The 22,546-nt window shown below is 43.0% G+C and overlaps 1 protein-coding gene across 2 annotated transcripts in view; it reads left to right on the top strand.

The window, feature by feature from the left end:
- SHANK3 (SH3 and multiple ankyrin repeat domains 3) overlaps window positions 1-22,546 on the top strand; it is a 252,283-nt gene that overhangs the window by 136,549 nt on the left and 93,188 nt on the right. For both annotated transcript variants that reach the window (XM_075273797.1, XM_075273796.1), the window contains exons 11-12: window positions 1,921-1,987; window positions 2,722-3,055. In XM_075273797.1, coding sequence (XP_075129898.1) covers window positions 1,921-1,987; window positions 2,722-3,055 — 401 coding nt within the window. The remainder of the gene's footprint in view (window positions 1-1,920; window positions 1,988-2,721; window positions 3,056-22,546) is intronic.

Raw genomic sequence — 22,546 nt, 5'->3', positions numbered from 1 at the left:
ACAAAGAATCAATGATGCTGAATTGTGCCTTGCAACCTGTCACATTGGCGGGAGATCTCTTGAATTTGGTAGTTTTGCAATATGGATATTTTAGGTGCATTTACAGGTATTGGAAGAATACAAATAATAGCTAGTCATAGTTGTTACTTCATATATTACAGCTCTTATCCCGACTGCACAGGCAAAGGAGCCTTTTCTGCTAATACAGAGGAGATGGTAGTTGAGAAACCCTTTTATTTAGAAAAATGGAATTTGCACAGAAATCCTAGATAAATCCACTCCCTCTGAATAACTGTGTGTGTTTAGAAATGCTGCAGAAAAATGACCTTACTCCTTCACCCTGGCTTTTTATTCATGGCCCAGCGATGCCGAGGTTGGACACCGTTGCTGTTTCATGCACAATCCATAGTCTCTGTGATAATGAATTGCTGATTTTCTAATTATGGTGTTACTGAATGTGACAGAGCTCTGGATGACCACTTTGAAACATAGCCTCCTGGTTAAAAGACTGCCATATGACTTCACTAAAGGCATGACATGACCTCTATAGGTAGAACTTGTTCATTACAGTTGCTATAGAAAGGGGATTGCCCATTCCTAGAGAGTGGAAACAGATCTTTAGGAAGGCCAATGCCTAGAAATCAAGGGGCTACACGAATACCCTTCAAGACCTGACAGTGATAGTGAATCGCAATGCAAGACCGTCGTACTGCTGTGGTCAACAATTGTGTCACATCTTTTTAGTAAGATGTGGTGTGGAACTGTCAGAATGGGTTTGGGGAAATGGAAAATTAAGTGAAAATAACATAAAGGGTAACACAATGGAAAGATAATGGACTTTACATATACTTTACATTCACATTAGTCAGGATGATGCAGTATCTGCCTATACATGCAGCAGAAAATAACTGTATGTCTCCTATAGAGAGTAGCCCTATAGATATTTATGTGTTACAGTTTTACCCAAGCCAGATATTGTATGGAAACGTATTAAGAAGGTGTGCACAAGGTCCCATGGAAGACATGGAATCCACGGAGTCAACGTTGTTGTTTGTTTAAGCATGTTTGCTTCATTTCTATGAGCCCGTACACATGACCGAGAATTACAGTCTGGGCCGCAAAATATGGAACAGGTCCTATTCCTGTCTGATTTTATGGCCCTGCTTCCGTGGCTCCTATTCATTTTAATGAAAAGGCCACGGATGACTTTCGATCGTGTGCAATCGGCATAAGACTGAGGACCCACATTGTGGAAATCCAGCATATGTTGTTGCAGATTTTGCTGTGTTAGGGTGCATTCAGACTACGTAACGCCGGGCGTGTATGAGAGCCGTACACGCCGGCATTACGGCAGACTGCCGAACACTTCCCATTCACTTCAATGGGAGCGCTCGTAACAGCGGCGTTTACGAGCGCTCCCATTGAAGTGAATGGGAAGTGTTCGGCAGTCTGCCGTAATGCCGGCGTGTACGGCTCTCATACACGCCCGGCGTTACGTAGTCTGCATGCACCCTTATTTTGAGCTAAAGCTAAGAATGGCTATAAAAGGAATGTGGAATATATAGGAAGTACTTATACTTCTACCTTCTGCTCAATCCACTGCAGGCTTTGGCGCAACCCCCCCCCCCCCCTCAAAACACCACTACAAAATCTGCAATTAAAAAAAAAAAACTGTTTCCGCAATGTGGAGCTTCAACTCAAGGGTATGAGCATGCAATAGAGAGAAATTTCCATTATTGGAGACTCCAGTCTGATAGCCCAAAGTTAGAACACTACAAAGAGGGCAGGTGGACTGATACCTGCTGATCATGGGAGGGGTAAGGGGTCCTTGCTGTCTGTTATGGGGATTGCTTCTGTTTATGTTCTGTTTTCTGTTCTGTTCAATGAAGACTTGTATCTTCTCCTTTTATTTCATCACAGGTTGCTATAATCGCAGGAAATTTCGAACTTGCTGAAATCATCAAAACTCACAAAGAATCCGACATTGGTAAGTGGCAAAAAAATCACCATTTGACAACGAAATGAATGGTTTAAGTAATGGTGTATTCCTTCTCTTTGAACTCCTTTTCTGTAAAAATACTTTGTACTTGTACTTGTACTATTGTACTACATCAATTCATTTCTTTTGTGTATTTTTTTATCTAAAAAACACAGTAAAAACTTCAGTATGTGAATGAGAATTTTTATAAACCCATCACCTCCTTCACGTTACAATGTTTATCAATCTTGTTGGCAAATTTTATATACTCTTGTTACTAATTTCACTTCTCGCTTTCCACTCTGGTCCCTGATTTTTTTGCTTGTTATATACTGCACACTTATGCTTTAGGGAGCCTTCACACGGAGTTATGGTGCGCTCATTCTGATCGTAAAAACACGTTCAGAATGAGCGCGTAAAAAGCAGCTCCCATCAACTTGAATGGGAGCCGGCATACGTGTGCTCCCCATTGAAATCAATGGGAGGCTTTCTTCCCTATTGCTTTCAATGTGATACACGCATAATACATTGAAAGCAATAGGGAAAAAAGCCTTCCATTGATTTCAATGGGGAGCGCACGTATGCCGACTCCCATTCAAGTCAATGGGAGCTGCTTTTTACACGCTCATTCTGAATTTCTATGATCAGAATGAACACACCGTAACTCCGTGTGAAGGCTCCTTTATTGTTTACTTTTACCATGCCCTAATGCAAATTTTTGCTCTCTTTTTGACTTGTACTAGTGCCTTTTCGGGAGACTCCAAGTTATACAAAACGCAGACGTGTTGTGAGCTGTGTGGGTCTCTCGTCACCGCGTTTTCTACAGCGTTCCGCCAGTGACAACAACCTCAATTCGGATGGGGCTCATTACTCTCCAGTTCCATCACTCCGTGGTCTTCCCCCCCAGCTGCTCACCCAGGGGCCTGACACCTCCGGAGGAGCAGCTGTGGGGGATAGTAGCCTCGCGAGCACTGCCAGCTCCCGCAGCACACACAGCCGATCTCCATCATTACATCGTGCAAGAGAAGAAAGAGATACAGACAGCCACACTCTGCGGAGGGGAAGAGGAAAGAGCAGGTAAAATATTTATTATTAAGTTCAATGACAACTATATAAATGCATGAACAATAGGTCTCCCCTACTGGTGACTGAAGGCAGATGCTATAGTCAAGGTGTTCCATGTTATCAGTGTGTGATTTGTGCTGGTTTGACTAGTGGATCGCTATGATCATAAAAACAATGGGGCAGTGGCACTGGTTGGCATGCCCTAGCCATGGTCAAATTTTACCAGACACAATGCCAATTTCATCTGTGCACTGTGTCTGGTATTGCAGCTTAGCACCACTTACATCAATGTGGTTGGGCTGCAATACCAAACACAATGCACAAGAAGTCTTTGGCTGTGTCTGGTAAAACTTTAAGCCTAAGGCCCCACATTGCGTAAATGCAGCTTTTTTTGTTGCGTTTTTTTGGGCAAAAGGCAGGAGTGGATTGAGCAGAATGTAGAAGTGTAAGAGCTTCCTAAATATTTCCCATTCCTTTTGCTGTCACTCCTAGATTTGGCTCAAAAAAACGCAGCAAAATCTGCAACAAAAGAAGCTGCGTTTCTGCAATGTGGGGCCTTAGCCTAAGGCTAGTACCCCACATTGTGTAAACGCAGCTTTTTTTGTTGCAGATTTTGTTGCGGTTTTGTGAGCCAAAGCTAGGAGTGGATTGAGCAGAAGGGAGAAATAAAAGAGCTTCCTATATATCTCCCAATCCTTATGTAGCCATTTTTGGCTTTGGCTCATAAAACGCAACAAAATCTGCAACAAAAAATACTGCATTTCCGCAACGTGGGGCCTCAGCCTAATTGCGCCAATTACATGTTGACATGTAAGGGACACTTAGGATATGGAATTCAGTAACAGTATACACTGTCCTGGCAGTAGTGGACCAGTTTAGAATAAAAGATAAAACATGATGTCTCAGTAATTGTAAATAGGTTATTCCACATTGAAACAAAATTACTCCATCTTGGTAAGAATTGTCCCCTGGTTACACCTCGCAGCTTCATTCATGCATAAACACAGTATAACAGCTGCATCTTTTCAAATCATTATTATCAATTTTAACCCTAGATGATAAGTTATGATAGAATTTTTCAGTCTTGATAGATTTGCAACCTACTGTACTTAAAAAGGGGTGTCAAGAATAATGAAATTTCCAAAAACTGAATTGGGGCTAATGATTAGATAGATAGATAGATAGATAGATAGCATCCACCACATCCACCTGCCTGTGTCACCATTTCCATATTTATTTGTTCTCCTTGTATGTCTCTCAGTGTGGTTCATTCTTGTGCATTTACTGCATTGTTATTATTAAAAATCAGGAAATTTTAGAGAGAATATGAAAAATACAGACATCTTGTGCAAGTTTAGAAGTTTGCCTTTTGGTTGGGTTTTCATAGAGTAAGCTGTAAGGCAGGGGTAGGCAACCTTTTCTGTTCGGTGTGCCGATTTAAATTAAAAAATCAAAGATGAGGTCCTCAGAGTGCCGGGCAATAATTGTAAAGCCGACGACACCTACACTAAAGTCATATAGCACAGGGGTGCTGTTATACTGCGCTCCCAGCCACATGCGCTTACCACTATTTGCCTGGATACACATGTTCTTTTCCTTTAGAAGCAATGTAAGTACATGCGTAACCCACAATTAGTGGTAATGTATGTGACTGGGAGCAGAGCGAGGTCATACCTGTAAAGAGCTGACACACAATGTACCTGTATGCTCCATCCAGTCCTTGGCCGTTAGTAACTTCAGTTTTCTGTAAGGGAGCGTTCACACTACCGTCTGTGTCCGACAGCTAGTGTCCGCTGCTAATGTCCGTTCAAAATCTTGTGCGGATATTAGTATCGGACACTAGCTGTGTCTGTGACATTTTGCATTGATTTAAACGGACACCGGGTGCGTCCTTTTACTGTCTGTGGGTGTCCTTAACTGTCCGTTCTCAAAGATGTCCGACTTTTCAAGCGGACAGCAAACCCGACATGTAGGTTTTTCTGTCCGCTTGAAAAGTCGGACATCTTTGGGAACGGACAGTTAAGGACAGGCACGAACAGTAAACGAACGCACCCGATGTCCATTTAAATCAATGCAAAATGTCACAGACACAGCTAGTGTCCGATACTAATATCCGCACAAGATTTTGAACAGACATTAGCAGCGGACACTAGCTGTTGGACACAGACGGTAGTGTGAACGCTCCCTAAGTGAAACGCAGATTAATTTGTCACTTTTAGTTCCTGGCGGTGCAGTAACAGCAAAACCCCAGCCAGGAATTAATGGGGGTCACACTTACACCAAAGTGACTGCACTGGTGCCCAGGAACTGGATTTGGCTATAATTGCATCTAGTTACAGTGTCACCACCCAATAGAATCACACTAAGGCTGAGGCCCCACATTGCAAAAATGCAGCTTTTTTTTATTATACACAACTAAATATAGGGCAAAAATTGGCAAAGCAATATAAATAGAACACTATGCTAAAAAAGCGCACTGCCACAGAAAATGTTTAGCAAAAAATATATAAAGCTTTATTTAAATACATTTTAAAACATATATAAGACAGAAATAATGAATGGGGTGATACAACCAAACAGAACAATGAAGGCCCTTCATTGTTCTGTTTGGTTGTATCACCCCATTCATTATTTCTGTCTTATATATGTTTTAAAATGTATTTAAATAAAGCTTTATATATTTTTTGCTAAACATTTTCTGTGCCAGCTTTTTTTTATTGCAGATTTAGCTGCGTTTTTTTTCCGTCAAAGCCAAGAATGGCTAGAAAAGGAACGGGAAATATATAGGAAGCTTCTTATATGTCTCCCTCCTGCTCAATCTACTCCTGGCTTCGGCTCAAAACCCCCCCAGCAAAATCTGCAACAAAAAAAAGCTGTTTCTGCAACGTGGGGCTTTAGCCTAAGGCCCCCACGTTGTTGGAACACAGCTTTTTTTGTTACATATTTTGCTGTGTTTTTCTGAGCCTAAGCCAGGAGTAGATTGAGCAGGAGGGAGACATATAAGAAGCCTCCTATATACCGTATTTTTCGGACTATAAGACGCACTTTTTTTCCTCCCAATATGGGAGGAAAATGTGTGTGCGTCTTATAGTCCGAATGCAGCGTGTGCAGCGTCTGTGTCCCGTCTGTGTGAATCAAAAGGAGAGCAGCACGGTGCCTGCCTGCTCTGCCCCTCCTTCCCTGTCTGTGTCGCGTGTTTGCAGGAGCGAGATATGAGAGGCAGGGAAGTAAGGGCGGGCCAGACAGGTGAAGGAAGTGTGGTTTCAAGCTTGCCGAGAAAACCACGCCTCCTTCTCCCGTCTGGCCCGCCCCTCCTTCACTGCCTCTCAGATCTGGCTCTGGCAATGAAGCCACACAGACAGGGAAGGAGGGGCGGGCCAAACGGGAGGAGGAGGCGTGGTTTTCCCGGCAAGCTTGAAACCACGCCTCCTTCACCCGTCTGGCCCGCCCCTACTTCCCTGCCTGTGTGGCTTCATTGCCGGAGCAAGATGTGAGAGGCAGTGAAGGAGGGACGAGCCAGACAGGTGAAAGAGGTGTGTTTTCAAGTTTGCTTAGAAAACCACACCTCCTTCACCCGTCTGGCCCGCCCCTTTTCCTCTTCTTGCATAGCTTCACTGCAGGGTGTCTCTTTCCATCCATGGATGAGATAGATTAGATATAGATAGACAGACAGAAAGACAGACACAGACAGACAGACAGATAGACGGATAGACAGATAGATAGATAGATAGATAGATAGATATGTTCAAATCACCCCCATATACCCTAGAATACATATAAAACAAAAACATTACTGTGAAACACATACACATTTGGTATCCCTGTGTCCGAAAGCCCCCGGTTCTATTTACATTGGTGAAATATTATATTATTAGGTTATTAAATATTTCACCAATTTTTTTTCCTTAATTTTTTTTTTCCCTATTTTCCTCCTCTAAAACCTTAGTGCATCTTATGGTCCGAAAAATACGGTATTTCCCATTCCATCTGTAGCCATTTTTAGCTTTGGTTGAAATAAACCACAGCAAAATCTGCAACAAAAATGCTGCATTTCTGCAACGTGGGGCCTCAGCCTTACGACTCCTGCGTACAAGTGGCACGCATGTGGTTTTCACTGACATATACATTAAAAATTAATTGACAGGGCTGCAAATGCAGACAGATATAGGGGATGTATAGGACACATATAGAACCTGCTCAATAGTTTTCAGTTCTTCAATTTGGCCCAGATACACAGCCACAAAAAGAATGGCTGTATATATGGGTCAATTGAAATATATAGGTCTGTACTTTATCCACAGTTGTAGATAGAGTCTGGTCATCTGCATTGCAGGTTACAACTCCATGTGCCTCATATTAATAGCAGTTAACCCCATCATATCCCTCACATTAACCCCCTGTGTGCTTTACATAAGGGACACTGATATGTGAGACATATGGAGGTAATAAGTGAATATCTTCATTATATAGGTCCTTCATTAGTACCTCTATATGTCTCACATATCAGTAACCCTTAAGTGAGCCATACAGGGGTTAATGTGAGGGACATGATGGGGTTAACTGCTATTAATGTGAGGCACATGGAGTTACTAAAACTAAAATAATAACCCCAAATGCCTGACATTAATAAGAATAGTTAGTAACACACACGTACCTGGTGTTTTTACTTTCACTTTGCTCCCCTCCTCCTCAGGCTGCAGACGGCAGGAGCTCCTCACATGTAGCAGCAGGTCCAGGGAGCCCTTATCCTGTGCAGTGAGAGGCTCACCTCTGATTGGTGGCAGTGAGAGAAGGGGGCGTGTCCTACACCGCAGCTCTACCAGAGCACTGAAAGGACGCTCTCTCTCTCTCAATTTTGTGTATGAAAGTTGCAGACTGGCTGCCGTGCCAGCAAAATATGCCTCGCGTGCCAGGGGTTGCCGACCCCTGCTGTAAGGGATGGTCAGTTGATTTCAATTAGGGTCAGGCATCACTTAGATGGAGTCTGTCAGCACTAAAATGGATAGAACAATACCTTGTAGAGGTGATTCTTCAGTTTCCAAATATACCTCTGTTTTCCAGCTTTGGAGCGCCATTTTCATGTAAATCATATATATTTACTTATTGCCTTGCCTGAAAATCTATAGGTGAGACTAAAGTCCAGGCAAGTTAAAGCACTTTTCCCTCATTTGGATACAAATGAAGTGTCCATTTTCATGAAAACTGACCCTTCAAGGCTGAATAACATATTCGGAAACTGTAGAATAATCTCTATATTCAGAAATATTGTGCAGGAATAACAGGAACAACACATACTAATGTTGTGAGAAAGAATATCCAGGAGTGTTATTTCATGATGAATACTGTACCAAACATGTCAGGAGAGGTGACAGGTCAGTGTATTTCTCCTGCTACATATATGAGTGCGGTAGAATTGAACAGTAACATGACACCTATGAAAGATTTAGGGTGCCTTCACACACAACAGATATTTCCCTGATTTTTCCCAGATATTTTCCCACACACAGCAGATATTTATAGGTTAAAATGGGGTCCATGTGCTTGCCGCCAGATCTCCGCACATAACACGCGGACAGGAAAGTAGTTCACAATCTACTTTCCTGTCCGCGGACAGTGCGCAGCAAGCACATGGACCCCATTATAGCCTATGGGGTCCATGTGCTTTTACTGTACAGCACTTGCAATAGCGTTTGGTATTCCGTTTGGGGGGTCCCCATGTGGACTCTCTGAACGGAATACAAACGCAGATGTGAACAAGGGGTAAGAAGACAACAGGCAATGCAGATGATACTAAACCTTTGACATTACTTGGATAATAATGCTATAATATTATTAAGTATATTTATGTATTAATCCTCTTTAATATTTAGACAGTGCACACTTAGACAACGCTATGTTATCACAGTGCCTGATGTTCAGTTATAAATCTGGTATTTCTTTAGACTGTCAAGTATATTAGTTAGCTTACCTTGTACCAGAATTTTGCACAAAAATTGTAGCATAATTTCAACCCACATTGGGGCACTTTTACTTTGCAGATGAAACTCAACTATGGTGTAAAATGTGAATTTTGGCACATCTAGGTTTAGGACAGATATTTCCAACTCATTTGACAAAGGTGTATGACTTCACAAAAAATGTAAATCAACTAATAGGTGATGTAAGCTTAGACTAGACGGTTTAAAGATGGACCAGATGTATCATTCATAATCAGCCACTGTCCGATTGAGTTTACTGTTTGAGACCAGAGCCCCATGTGGTGGAAACACCGTGGAAAAAAACACGGCGTCTTACAGTCACAGCAAAGTAGATGGGATACTAGTGAATACAATCCCCACTTTGTGATGAAATATGCAATTGGACATGCTGCAATTTGCAAAACTGTCATGGTTTTGGAAATCGTAACATGTCAATTATACCTGCGGAAACGCTGACACTTTGAATGAAAAATGCTGCGGAAAAAATTTGCATTTCCGACACTTTTTTCCACTGTATTTTTTTGCTTTCTGGACACTGACAGGCTAGCAATATAGTAACTATATAGAGAGAGTGAAGGAGATGAGCAAAATGGGCAAAAGATGTGAATGCTTTATCATTAACGTCATGCATGGAAAACTGCATGCTTAAGGGCCCGTTCACATGGGCAAAGAGGGAGTGGATTATGGCGAGGAATCCACGTCATAATTTGCCCCCTCACAATGATGGTCTATGGAGACTGCTAGTGGATAAAAGAAGCGACGTGACCTTTCTTGAGGCGGATTTCGCCTCAGGAAGGCAATAGAAGTGAATGGGAGGCGGAAATCGCATCACGTTTTTTTTTTTTTTTTTGCCAAAAAACGCATTGCAGTTTTTGGCACGGTTTTTGCCAAAAACCGCAACCAAAAACCGTGATGAATTTTTTTTTTACGGTCCATTCACTTTCCAGGAGGGGAAAACCGCCTGGTGTTGCCAAAAACCACTCCAGAAAACACAGCAAAAAACGTCTCAAGGTCCAAAAACCGCTTCCTAATTAGGAAGCGGTTTTTTCCCGGACCAAATTACATCACATATAATTCACATGTGAACTTAGCCTTAATGTGTGGATTTCAAAAACCACATGCACTATTTGGATTTCTGATCACAACACATGTTTTTAGCAAAACTGCACTGTGTGAACACAGTCTCATTGGGAAGGGACCAGATTTTGTGATTGTTCTTTACAGACATTCTCACTCAATAAATAGACAGATACACATGCATATTCTTATATACTATATATTTGCATATATATATATATATAGAGAGAGAGAGAGAGAGAGAGAGAGAGAGAGAGATCCACACATGCATATACACTCACCGGCCACTTTATTAGGTACACCATGCTAGTAACGGGCTGGACCCCCTTTTGCCTTCAGAACTGCCTCAATTCTTCGTGGCATAGATTCAACAAGGTGCTGGAAGCATTCCTCAGAAATTTTGTTCCGTATTGACATGATGGCATCACACAGTTGCCGCAGATTTGTCGGCTGCACATCCATGATGCGAATCTCCCGTTCCACCACATCCCAAAGATGCTCTATTGGATTGAGATCTGGTGACTGTGGAGGCCATTGGAGTACAGTGAACTCATTGTCATGTTCAAGAAACCAGTCTGAGATGATTCCAGCTTTATGACATGGCGCATTATCCTGCTGAAAGTAGCCATCAGATGTTGGGTACATTGTGGTCATAAAGGGATGGACATGGTCAGCAACAATACTCAGGTAGGCTTTGGCGTTGCAACGATGCTCAATTGGTACCAAGGGGCCCAAAGAGTGCCAAGAAAATATTCCCCACACCATGACACCACCACCACCAGCCTGAACCGTTGATACAAGGCAGGATGGATCCATGCTTTCATGTTGTTGACGCCAAATTCTGACCCTACCATCCGAATGTCGCAGTAGAAATCGAGACTCATCAGACCAGGCAACGTTTTTCCAATCTTCAATTGTCCAATTTCGATGAGCTTGTGCAAATTGTAGCCTCAGTTTCCTGTTCTTAGCTGAAAGGAGTGGCACCCGGTGTGGTCTTCTGCTGCTGTAGCCCATCTGCCTCAAAGTTCGACGTACTGTGCGTTCAGAGATGCTCTTCTGGCTACCTTGGTTGTAACGAGTGGCTATTTGAGTCACTGTTGCCTTTCTATCAGCTCGAACCAGTCTGGCCATTCTCCTCTGAGCTCTGGCATCAACAACGCATTTCCGCCCACAGAACTGCCGCTCACTGGATGTTTTTTCTTTTTCGGACCATTCTCTGTAAACCCTAGAGATGGTTGTGCGTGAAAATCCCAGTAGATCAGCAGTTTCTGAAATACTCAGACCAGCCCTTCTGGCACCAACAACCATGCCACGTTCAAAGGCACTCAAATCACCTTTCTTCCCCATACTGATGCTCGGTTTGAACTGCAGGAGATTGTCTTGACCATGTCTACATGCCTAAGTGCACTGAGTTGCCGCCATGTGATTGGCTGATTAGAAATTAAGTGTTAACGAGCAGTTGGACAGGTGTACCTAATAAAGTGGCCGGTGAGTGTATATGTAACTATATAATGTGCACAGATTCCCGGATGGGTCCGATGGGACACCCTGTCCTTGCAACCCAGGGCCTGCACATGGTCTCGCTCCCCCCACTCATATGTGTGTGTATATATATATATATATATATATATATATATATATATATATATATATATACACACACACACACAAATAAATAAGTATACTTGGTGTGATTGAAAACCTGCTAGGAGGTGCAGTGGGTAGATGCTGGGAGGGGCTGCGTGGAAATGCTCTGACATTCCCATAACCAGGAACTAGAAACCAGGAAGTATTGTATGAGCCTGAAAATGTGAGATATGGGAAAAATGGTCCAAACACACATAAAGGAGGCACTCAGATATGTTCATTCATTTAGAAGCATTTCCTGCCTTTAGTCACATTTTCTTAGTTCTGGAAAACCCCTTTAACTAATAAGCAAATGTGGTCTATTGTTTCATGATAAGCCATGCCCTTTCAGTGAGCCGCATAAGCGCTGTGCGATTATGACCCAAATCCTAATTACCATTAATTGAAAACTTTACCTCGATTACGATTAATGAACAATTATTTTAGAACACTCCCCTTTTTACATGCCAAAATAATTAAAGTAATCAGTGTGATGAACTTCACATATTTGAGCTGACGTTAATTGTTCAGCCCTAAGCCTCTCCCTCTCTTGCCAACATGTGTCTACAGCTAAGGCCTCATGTAGCGAAACGCAGATAAAAAACTGTGGAAGAAAACGCATTTTCCTTTATTTTTCCTGCAATGTGTGGAGGAGATTGTATGAAGTCTCATTCACTTTGCAGGTACTGTAGGTCTTAGCCTAAAACAGAAAATAAATGTGGTACATTATCTTGGCACAAGTTACGGTAAGCCAAATTCTGGTACATTTCGCTGTATAATCCTCCCCTACTGTATTTAAAAAGGACTCAAATTCTACCTTTTCATTTCTTGTATTGAATGGATATGCAGAAGGCAGTGGCGGATCCAGGGTTTGCGGGGCCCTGGGCAATTGACTTTGGCAGGGCCCTACTTACTGGGGGTCTCGCACTTCTAACCTGTACTTCCCAACTGTTGAAGACTAGAAAGAGGGAACAAAACGTGTGGCGCGCGCAGCGCGCCGCAGAAAATTAGGCCCCGCCCACTTTTATGTTGACTCCACCCATTCTCATTCAATTTTCATGTGATTCCACACAGTATAATCCTCCTACAGTCACCCGTAAATTATATCTCCCCCCATTTTCATATACACCCTTCATCTACCCTAGTTTCATGCCCCCCCTCTATCTCTGTCCCCAGTTTCATGCCATTCTCCCCCTTTATCTGCCTAGTTTCATTTCCCCCCCGTCTCTGCCCCAGTGTCATGCCGTTCTCCCCCCTTCATCTGCCCCAGTGTCATGCCGTTCTCCCCCCTTCATCTGCCCCAATGTCATGCCATTCCCCCCCCTTCATCTGCCCTAGTGTCATGCCGTTCTCCCCCTCCATCTGCCCCAGTGTCATGCTGTTCTCCCCCCCTTCATCTGCCCCAGTGTCATGCTGTTCTCCCCCCCTCCATCTGCCCCAGTGCCATGCTGTTCTCCCCCCCTCCATCTGCCCCAGTGTCATGCCGTTCTCCCCCCTCCATCTGCCCCAGTGTCATGCTGTTCTCTCCCCCTCTATCTGCCCCAGTGTCATGCCATTCTCCCCCCTCCATCTGCCCCAGTGTCATGCCATTCTCCCCCCTCCATCTGCCCCAGTGTCATGCCATTCTCCCCCCTCCATCTGCCCCAGTGTCATGCTGTTCTTCCCCCTTCATCTGCCCCAGTGCCATGCCATTCTCCCCCCTCCATCTGCCCTAGTGTCATTCTGTTCTTCCCCCTTCATCTTCCCCAGTGTCATGCCATTCTCCCCCCTCCATCTGCCCCAGTGTCATGCTGTTCTCTCCCCCTCTATCTGCCCCAGTGTCATGCCATTCTCCCCCCTCCATCTGCCCCAGTGTCATGCTGTTCTTCCCCCCTCCATCTGCCCCAGTGTCATGCCATTCTCCCCCCTCCATCTGCCCCAGTGTCATGCTGTTCTTCCCCCCTTTATCTGCCCCAGTGCCATGCCATTCTCCCCCCTTCATCTGCCCTAGTGTCATGCTGTTCTTCCCCCCTTCATCTGCCTCAGTGTCATGCTGTTCTTCCCCCCTTCATCTGCCCCAGTGTCATGCCATTTTCCCCCCTCCATGTGCCCCAGTGTCATGCTGTTCTCTCTCCCTCTTCATCTGCCCCAGTGTCATGCCGTTCTCCCCCTCCATCTGCCCCAGTGTCATGCCGTTCTCACGTTCTCTCTCTCTCACACACACACACACACACACACTCACCATTCCTCGTTCCCTCGCAGCTCTCTCCCTCATACACATATTGTAGCCGCGATGTGATGACGTCATCACATCGTGGCTACAAATGCCGGAGCTCAGCGTTAAAGCAGGAGCTGAGCTGTGACAGCTCCGGCTTTAAACGCCTATGCATTCAGCTCATCGGCGTCCTACCGCCGATGAGCTGAAATACATAGGCGTTTAAAGCAGGAGCTGTGAGCTCAGCTCCTGCTTTAACGCTGAGCTCAGTTGGAGTCGGGACATGCCGACCGGGACCATTTTGTTAGGTCCCGGCCGCGCCGCGGGGCCCCGGGCGGTTGACCGGCTCGCCCGGCCCTGGATCCGCCCCTGGCAGAAGGTTTTACAGACTCCTTTATCATGTACTGTAACTGATTTTCCATGAACTCTGCCTCGGTATCTATCTATCTATCTATCTATCTATCTATCTATCTATCTATCTATCTATCTATCATCTATCTATCTATCTATCTATCCATCCATCCATCCATCCATCCCATTGAAATAAACTAGTAATCATGTTTCATTGCTTTAATACTGATGCATAAAAGGGAGTCTATCATTGCCTAGATATTTTTTTTAAATAAGTATATCTTTACATAATCTTTAGAAAGGCTATTCTAGGCATACCTTCCATTCCTTGATCCTTGCAGACGTTTTTCAATGAAACAGCTTTTTTTTTTCATATGCAAATTACTCTTCAGGGAGCACCGGAAGCCTTATCCCTGTCTTGTGAGCACCCCTGCGTCATCAGCTGCCTCCGTTTCTCACCGGCCCCTTTTTGAAAGTTGATCCCTCCTTCTACACCTCTTCACTGCTTCCAGAGCAGCTTGTCATGTATAGTGTGATTAAAATCTCACACATGTGCTGTATGTAACTAGCTGCTCTGGAAACAGTGAAGAGGTGTAGAAGGAGGAATTGTCTTTCAAGAAGGGGTGTTGAGAAACAGAGGGGGCTGATAAAGCAGGGGTGCTCGCAGCACAGGGATAATGCTTTCGGTGCTCCCTGAAGAGTAATCAGCATATGTAGAAAACCGGGTTAATTCAAAAACAGCCATAAGGATCAAGAAAAGACAGGTATGTCTAGAATAGACTTTATAAAAGGCTATGCAAAGATATGCTTATTTAAAAAACAATCTAGGCAATGGTAGACTCCCTTTAAACAGAGATCCATACAAAGAATAGACAGAGAAAGCATCAGTGAATATGAATCACTTAGTAGAATAGAAGCTTCTCCAGGAATAGGCTTGTAAATAATGTAAATTGAATTTACTTTTTCACTATTGGTGAAGCAAATATCCTGCACTTCTAGATTCCTGTTCTGCAGAACAGTCTCATGCTGTGTTTTTCATTAGCATTCCTATGATAGACCCAGCAGGACCTTATGCTTGAGACATGCAGGGGAAATTGTATACTCAATTAGCTGATACAATCATACATTATATTAGGTACAGTATATGGAAATTGTCTTTTTCTCTGAATACCTGTAAGTTGAGCTGTATTAAGTGAACCATTGTTGCTCAGCAAAGTAGTGACAAAGGTATTAAATTTACTTTACCAGGCCATAAGCCAGGGGGACCCACAGGTTACCCTCACCATACTAAGGCTGATTAAACTACTTTGATCTCCTTTCTGATTTCTTTGATGGTACATATACTTATTACTCCTGCCCTCTGGTGCACTAGAGTGAGAAGATTTATAAAACACAGTCTTCCACTGAAAGGAAAGAATTAACATTTTAAATACCAAAAGTGGAAGCCAGTCTGCGTATAGCCAAGAAGGTGGACAGAGGCTGTGGCAGAAAGGGGGCACAATTATTGTGTGGGGGGCACTGACTGAATGGGAATGATGAAAAGCTTGTGTGCGTAGACATGTTGTGGTGAAGTGTTAATGGTAGTTTCGGCTCGGATAGAGATGTAAAAGTAAATGTAAATACTGCTAAAATGTACAGATGTCATGGGGCTGATGTTTGTGAAAAGAAGTTGGGCCAAAGCTGAGCATTTGCAATATGGTGCCTGGGCCTTTAGTCACGCTCCTCTCTGCAGCTGTTCCATTCAATTGAATGAGGCTTCCAAAAATCCATGTGCTTGCCATAAAAACAACCCCGTTTAGATGAATAGAACTGATTTTCAGGCACAGAATTTTCTGACAAATATAAACTGTTAATTTTCCCCCTGCAAAGTTATTTCTTTCATTTGCTAGCATTAGTTTCCATGTTACAAGGGTCAGGTCTGGTCTTGCAGGTGGCTAGTGTCATGCTGCGCTCCCAAGGACAAGCATTAGTTTCCTTAACCCCTTCCCAATATCCGCTGTAATAGTATGGCGCATGTCAGGTATTTAAATATGCCGGCCTTCTCAGGGAGCTGAGCATCTGCCATAGCTGCCAGGTCTCTGCTGTATTATAATGCTCGCGATCATTGCCTGCAATGCCCTCAGCACCACCATTTTGGGTAGGATCACCGAGACTCGGAATGAGATCCGGGGCCTGTTTTCGTTGCTATGACAGCCGGGAGCCTTTTGAATGCTCCCAGGCTTCTCTAGCATTCATTTGTATGACAGGCTGCTTTATGCAGCCTGTCATACAAATCACAGTATGTTGCAATGCATCGCAATTAGACATTTTGTTTCTACCAAAATGGTATAACTAAAAAGTACATCTGGCCCTGTCCTATGCATCCCAATGCACAGAAATAATTTTATATTTCAGATGAATAGGTTAGGGTCATGTGACTCAATCTGTATTTTCACCTTGTGAATCGCTGCCTCTGTTACCAAGAATTTTTTCAATATGCAAATGAGCTCATTGGTGCAACAAGGGCATTGCCACTTGCTCATGCATGCTGCAGCCTCTTTCCATATGCCGATGATGTCATGTTCACCGGTCACATGGTACAACAGCAGCTCTCGATGGAGGTTCTGAATAGCGCCTCTAATGCAGATGTGAAAGTAATCTTACTGAACTATAGCTTAGTTACAAAAATGTATTCAGTCATATCGCTATTTCCAAAAGAGGCCAAGTTACTGTGTATCCATATTTTTATGTTGTATATTTATCCCACTGTGTTTAGTAAGGGAAAAACACCACAATAATGCCATAAAAGACACTAAAATGAGAGCAAAGGAAAACTGGACCAGCTAGCTGTCATCTATTGATTTGTGAAAAGCCACAGCATGAGAAATATAATGTAATTTTTCATTTGTCTTTTTTGCTATTGGATTGTTTTATTATTTTTGGCTGTGAGATTTGTAATGTGTAGCTACATACGTCAGTATACATTTAGCTCCAGGACAGTATACAAGTACTGTAGTGTTTTTTCTGCCATACTCCCTCTCATACTGTTCTTGCTTATCTGGATGAGCTAGTACATTCGCAAATGTTGTCTCACTTAGAAAAGCAGTGTCATACTGCTGATAACGTGATGGTGTGAAAGCTCTGAGTTTGCATGTTTTTTTCAGTAGAATATTTTTTTAAAAGAATAATGTTTTTCTGTTTCGCAAGATTGAGTGGTTCTTTTGTAACATTCTTTGAAGCATATTTTAACATTATGTAAGCATGGTAAGATCTTTTGTGTTTATTTTCTTGCTTTCTGAGATTTATGAGATAAAGGGGGTGTCCAGGCTTAGAAATACATGCCCGCTTTCTTTTTTTTTTTTATGTAGATTGTGAGCCCCACATAGAGCTCACAATGTACATTTTTCCCTATCAGTATGTCTTTTTTGGAACATGGGATGGAAATCCATGCAAACACGCGGAGAACATACAAACTCCTTGCAGATGGCTTTTTGCCCTTGGCGGGATTTGAGCACCAGGACTCCAGCTAGGCTGCAGTGCTAACCACTGAGCCACCATGTGGCCCCCTCACATGCCCGCTTTCGTCCAAAAACAGTGTCACATCTATCCACAGGTTATGTTTAGTTTCTGTATTCAAAACTCATCAACATCAGTGGAACTGGCCTGCAATCCCAGACACAACCCATGGACAAGCGTGGCGCTGTTTTTGAAATATGGCAGGGAGGTGTCCGACCTAGACCAGTATAATCCTAATATACCTTTTCCCCGGAAGTTCTACAAGGGGACTAAAATATTATTGTTAAAGCGTACTTAACCTTTCAATGAACTGCATAAATCAGTAGTACAATGTGTGTAGATGAGGAAAAGCACCATTATAAACATTATAACATTGGCCATTATAAGACTAAGGCCTGGTTCAAATCTGCATTCGGCATTCCGTTCGGGGAGTCCGCCTGGGGACCCCCTGAAAGGAATACCGAACGCATTGACAAGCGGTGTGCAGTGAAAGCAAACGAACCCCACAGTCTATAATCACCATGTGATTTTCACACGGTGTCTGCACGAGTCATGCGGACAGGAAAGTAGTTCATGAAGTACTTTTCTGTCTGCATGTTCCATGCGGACACTGCGCAGAAAATACATGGACCCCATTATAGACTGTGTGGTCCGTGTGCTTTCATAAGCTCACTGTTTGCCAATTCCATTCAGTGGGTCCCCATGCGGACTCCCCAAATGGAATACTGAACGCAGATGTGAACCAGGCCTTACAATCTGCATTATTTTTTTATGTTTTCTAGTCTGTGGGCTCTGTTTTGTATTGTAAACTTGTCTTTATTTAGTTTTCCAACATTTTTATAATAAATATTTTCTTTAAACAAGAAGGGGAAGAGGGAATAGGATATAAAACATGCAATATTTGTTATTGAACTAGTAAGATAGATGGACATTTCAGGACACCATTTTCATCTCATGGTTGCTGCTATGTGGAAAGCACATATGAAAAAAATAAAGTGTTATCAGACAGGCCTAAGAAATCCAAGGTGGGGGTGAAGATGTAGGTAGTGGCCTCCCTGAACTATCTCCTGGCTCCCATTTCTAATCTTCAGCTGCTATAGAGCTGGTGGGTGGTGGCTAGTTGCTGTTGCTCCTCCCCTTTCCTTAATCTCCTTCTGATCTTCTGCCTGTCTTGCTATAATAAAGGGCTTCTCAAATGTTTTTGACTCATGCCTTACCAGTCAAGCCATTGTGGTACCTGGGCCTTACCAGCTAAGAATTACTATAATGGAGTGGCAAACAAATGTCACTGTGCTGTACAGATAATACACTCATTATTGGCAACCAAGTACCGCAGTACACCACACGTGACATAGATAGCACCAAATCACACAGTGCAACACCCAATACCTTCCCAGAAGCGCTAAATACAAGTGTCCAGTAGAAAATATCTCCAAGATGAGCCAAACACTACACTGTGACACAACATCTCCTCCCAGCAACACCAAATACCACTTTACATCACAAAATACCACAGTACAGTTCAGTGGTAGCAATACTGCCTCACAACCTTCCCCTCTCCTAATGGCCACTTCATTCTCTGCTCCAGTTTCCAATTCTACGCCATTGCTAACTTTATTCTCCCCAGATAAAAACTTCCAAACTTGCATCAAATCATTACCCAATTCCACAGCTCCCACACTGTCAGGCGCATCCCCACAACAGACAGGGGAACTAAGGGAGCGTTCACACTACCGTCTGTGTCCGACAGGTAGTGTCCGCTCAAAATCTGACATGTAGGGTTTTTCTGTCCGCTTGAAAAGTCGGACATCTTTACAAGCAGACAGTGAAGGAAGGGCACGGAGTGCAAAAGAACACACCCGATCACCATTTAAATAAATGACAGGTGTCACAGACACGGCTAGTGTCCGCTCCTAATGTCCGTGCCAGATTTTGAGCAGACACTACCTGTCGGACACAGACGGTAGTGTGAACGCCCCCCTAAGAGAAGAACTTCCTACCTCCAGTACAAGTCTATAATGCCTCTGCCTCCAGTTTAGAACATTCAGCATGCAGACTGTAGTTTAGCTGCTCCTGAGTGAAGGATCTGTGGACTGTTGGAGATTATACCATCCCACATCCTTAAGCCTTTCTAGTCTTGGAGACTGCATTGATAATGCAAAGCTGGCACTATCAGTGCAGGTTTCTGCTTTAAAGTCCCTGGCAGGAACCTACCTCCCAGTTTGACAAGCAATGCTGTAGCAAATTCGAATCCAGCAAATATTTCAAGTGAAAGTCACAGTAGCAGGGAAAGAGGGTGCAGGAAAAGAGCCAGATAAGTGGAGAAAGAGGCATTTTTACCTGATAAGATATACTATAATGTTTACTTAGATTCACTGAAGAGATTGATTAGACCTCAAAAATAGAATTAAAAAGATAAAATGTAACTTTTATTAAACTATGCCAATAAAATTTTTAGCACATACAACACACACCCTATAATGAGAGTTTTTACTCAGTGCCAGGGAGAAGGTATGAAACAATGTAACCACTCTGAATACCACTAACTCCCTACCACTATAAGCCAATGTGGCTATCAGCATAGACCCATGGGTCAAAAGAAATACACTATTTTAGCCGGCAGTTGGCTTGAGCTAGTCTGCTTTAGGACTTAGCCAGCAATTTACTCTTTCCCCCCCTGGTTGGCGCGGCATAAAGCCGGCACTCCAGAAGGCTGGGGAATGTTTTGCTGAGCATGGTTTATAGTCCTATTCAGGGTCTATGCTGATAGCCACATTGGCTTGTAGTGGTAGGGAGTTAGTGGTATTCAGAGTGGTTACATTGTTTCATACCTTCTCCCTGGCACTGAGTAAAAACTCTCATTATAGGGTGTGTGTTGTATGTGCTAAAAATTTTATTGGCATAGTTTAATAAAAGTTACATTTTATCTTTTTAATCCTATTTTTGAGGTCTAATCAATCTCTTCAGTGAATCTACTTAACAATAGGTATTAGTAAAACTATTTTGTGCTGTGTAATATAATGTTTACTTATATTTACTTGTACTATTGCTTTAGTCACCACTAAGGCCGTGACCCCACATTGTGGAAATACCACGGCAAAAAATCGTGACGTTTTACAGTACCTGCAAAGTGGATGGGATTCTGGCTAATCTGCAATGAAAATGCTGCACTTTTAACCCTTGTTTTTTTGTAAATCACAGCATATCAATTATACCTAAGAAAATGCTGGCGTTTTCCTTTTTTTGGTATATTAGAGACAGAAAGTCCACAGAGGAAACCTCTGCAAACTTTCTGTGAAAAGTGCTGCAGAAAAAATGCAATGTGTTTCCATGGCACTTTTTGGCTGCAGCTTGCTACGTGGGGCCTTAGCCTTAAAGAGGCTTTCTCAAGCTCATGTATTTAAACAGGGTGCCAATAGGAATGTCCTGAATTCTCTGCAGACAGATATAACATCACCACTGACCATGGGCAGTGATATATTTCAAAGAGTTTTCTATATATACTTATATGAGATTAAAGCTTTTCCGTTTAGGTTTGTTATGGACTAGAACATGCTTTTCATATACCCTTTTAGAGATTTGGCAGGCAAACCATTAACCTTGCTGCTATCTGTCCTCGGCAGGTGCTTCAATCACTCTACACTGGTGACTAGCACCACGGATATTGTGTTTAGGTGTCCTCGTCTTAGTGGTACACATTATTGAGATAGAATAATATCTACACAATATTTCAGCCCTGGATTCCAGGCATACGTGAGCAGGGAGAATGCAGCCTCGTGATAATAGCCCGGGTTCTGCATTTCCTATTGAATCTTCCAGGCATTAAGAGTTTAAGCATAATATGTGAGTTGTACGGTATGCAACAAATAATTTGGCTTAAAATATTCTTTCATACAAGCAAAATGAAAGCATTTATTGTATACAGCATACCTTGTCCAAAGTGCACCCCACGTGCGACTGATAGCCACATTGGTTACAGCAGAAAGTCCTTTAACCTTTAATAGCTGCCTATAAAACAGACATGTGGGCTGCATTCTGGCCTTACCTCAGCAGCAATATGATCACTATGTGAAAACCCACCTTGCATGTTTGGTTCTTACATTGCCTAAGAAAGTCCGAATGTGTACAATATCTGACAGAGAGAGTGACTGACTAAGCAAAGACCAATCCTATCATTTGTGATTGTGATTATATTTACACAGAAACACTATGTCAACTACCATATTTTAACATTACTCTAAATTGTTGTACACATATTAAATACACTTTTATTACTTGTTTGTGTCTTATCAAAGGTAGGGTTCATTGACATTGCTATATTACATAGTTTGATTAATTAAAAAAGACACTGGTCTTTTAAAGGGCTATTCCCACCTTGGCAAATGTCTGCTGAGATGATAATAAATACTCCCCATCCCAACCTCTAGGCCTGGACTTATGGAGACAGCCAAGCAGTCCTGCACTTCGTTGCTCCTGTAACTCCCATAGACATGAATGGGAGTTATGGAAACAGCATGGAACATTAGCTGTGATGTTTCTGCATTTGTGAAGCATCAGAAACTGTGTAGCTCAGCTGTGCTATGCTGTTTTCATATCACCCATTCATCTCTATGGGAGGTACAGGAACAGCATAGAGCAGCGCCGCTTGACTATTCCAATAAGTCCTGTCCACTGATGTATTACCCTTGGTTCACATCTGCATTTGGTAATCCGTTCAAGGAGTCCGCATGGGGACCCCCTGAACGGACTACCGAACACATTTGCAAGCGGTGTGCTGTGAAA

Source organism: Leptodactylus fuscus, chromosome 5 (genome assembly GCF_031893055.1).
Source record: "Leptodactylus fuscus isolate aLepFus1 chromosome 5, aLepFus1.hap2, whole genome shotgun sequence".
Lineage (NCBI taxonomy): Eukaryota > Metazoa > Chordata > Amphibia > Anura > Leptodactylidae > Leptodactylus > Leptodactylus fuscus.
The sequence above is the reverse complement of the archived record's forward strand: the minus strand, read 5'-3'. Positions and strand labels throughout refer to the sequence as shown.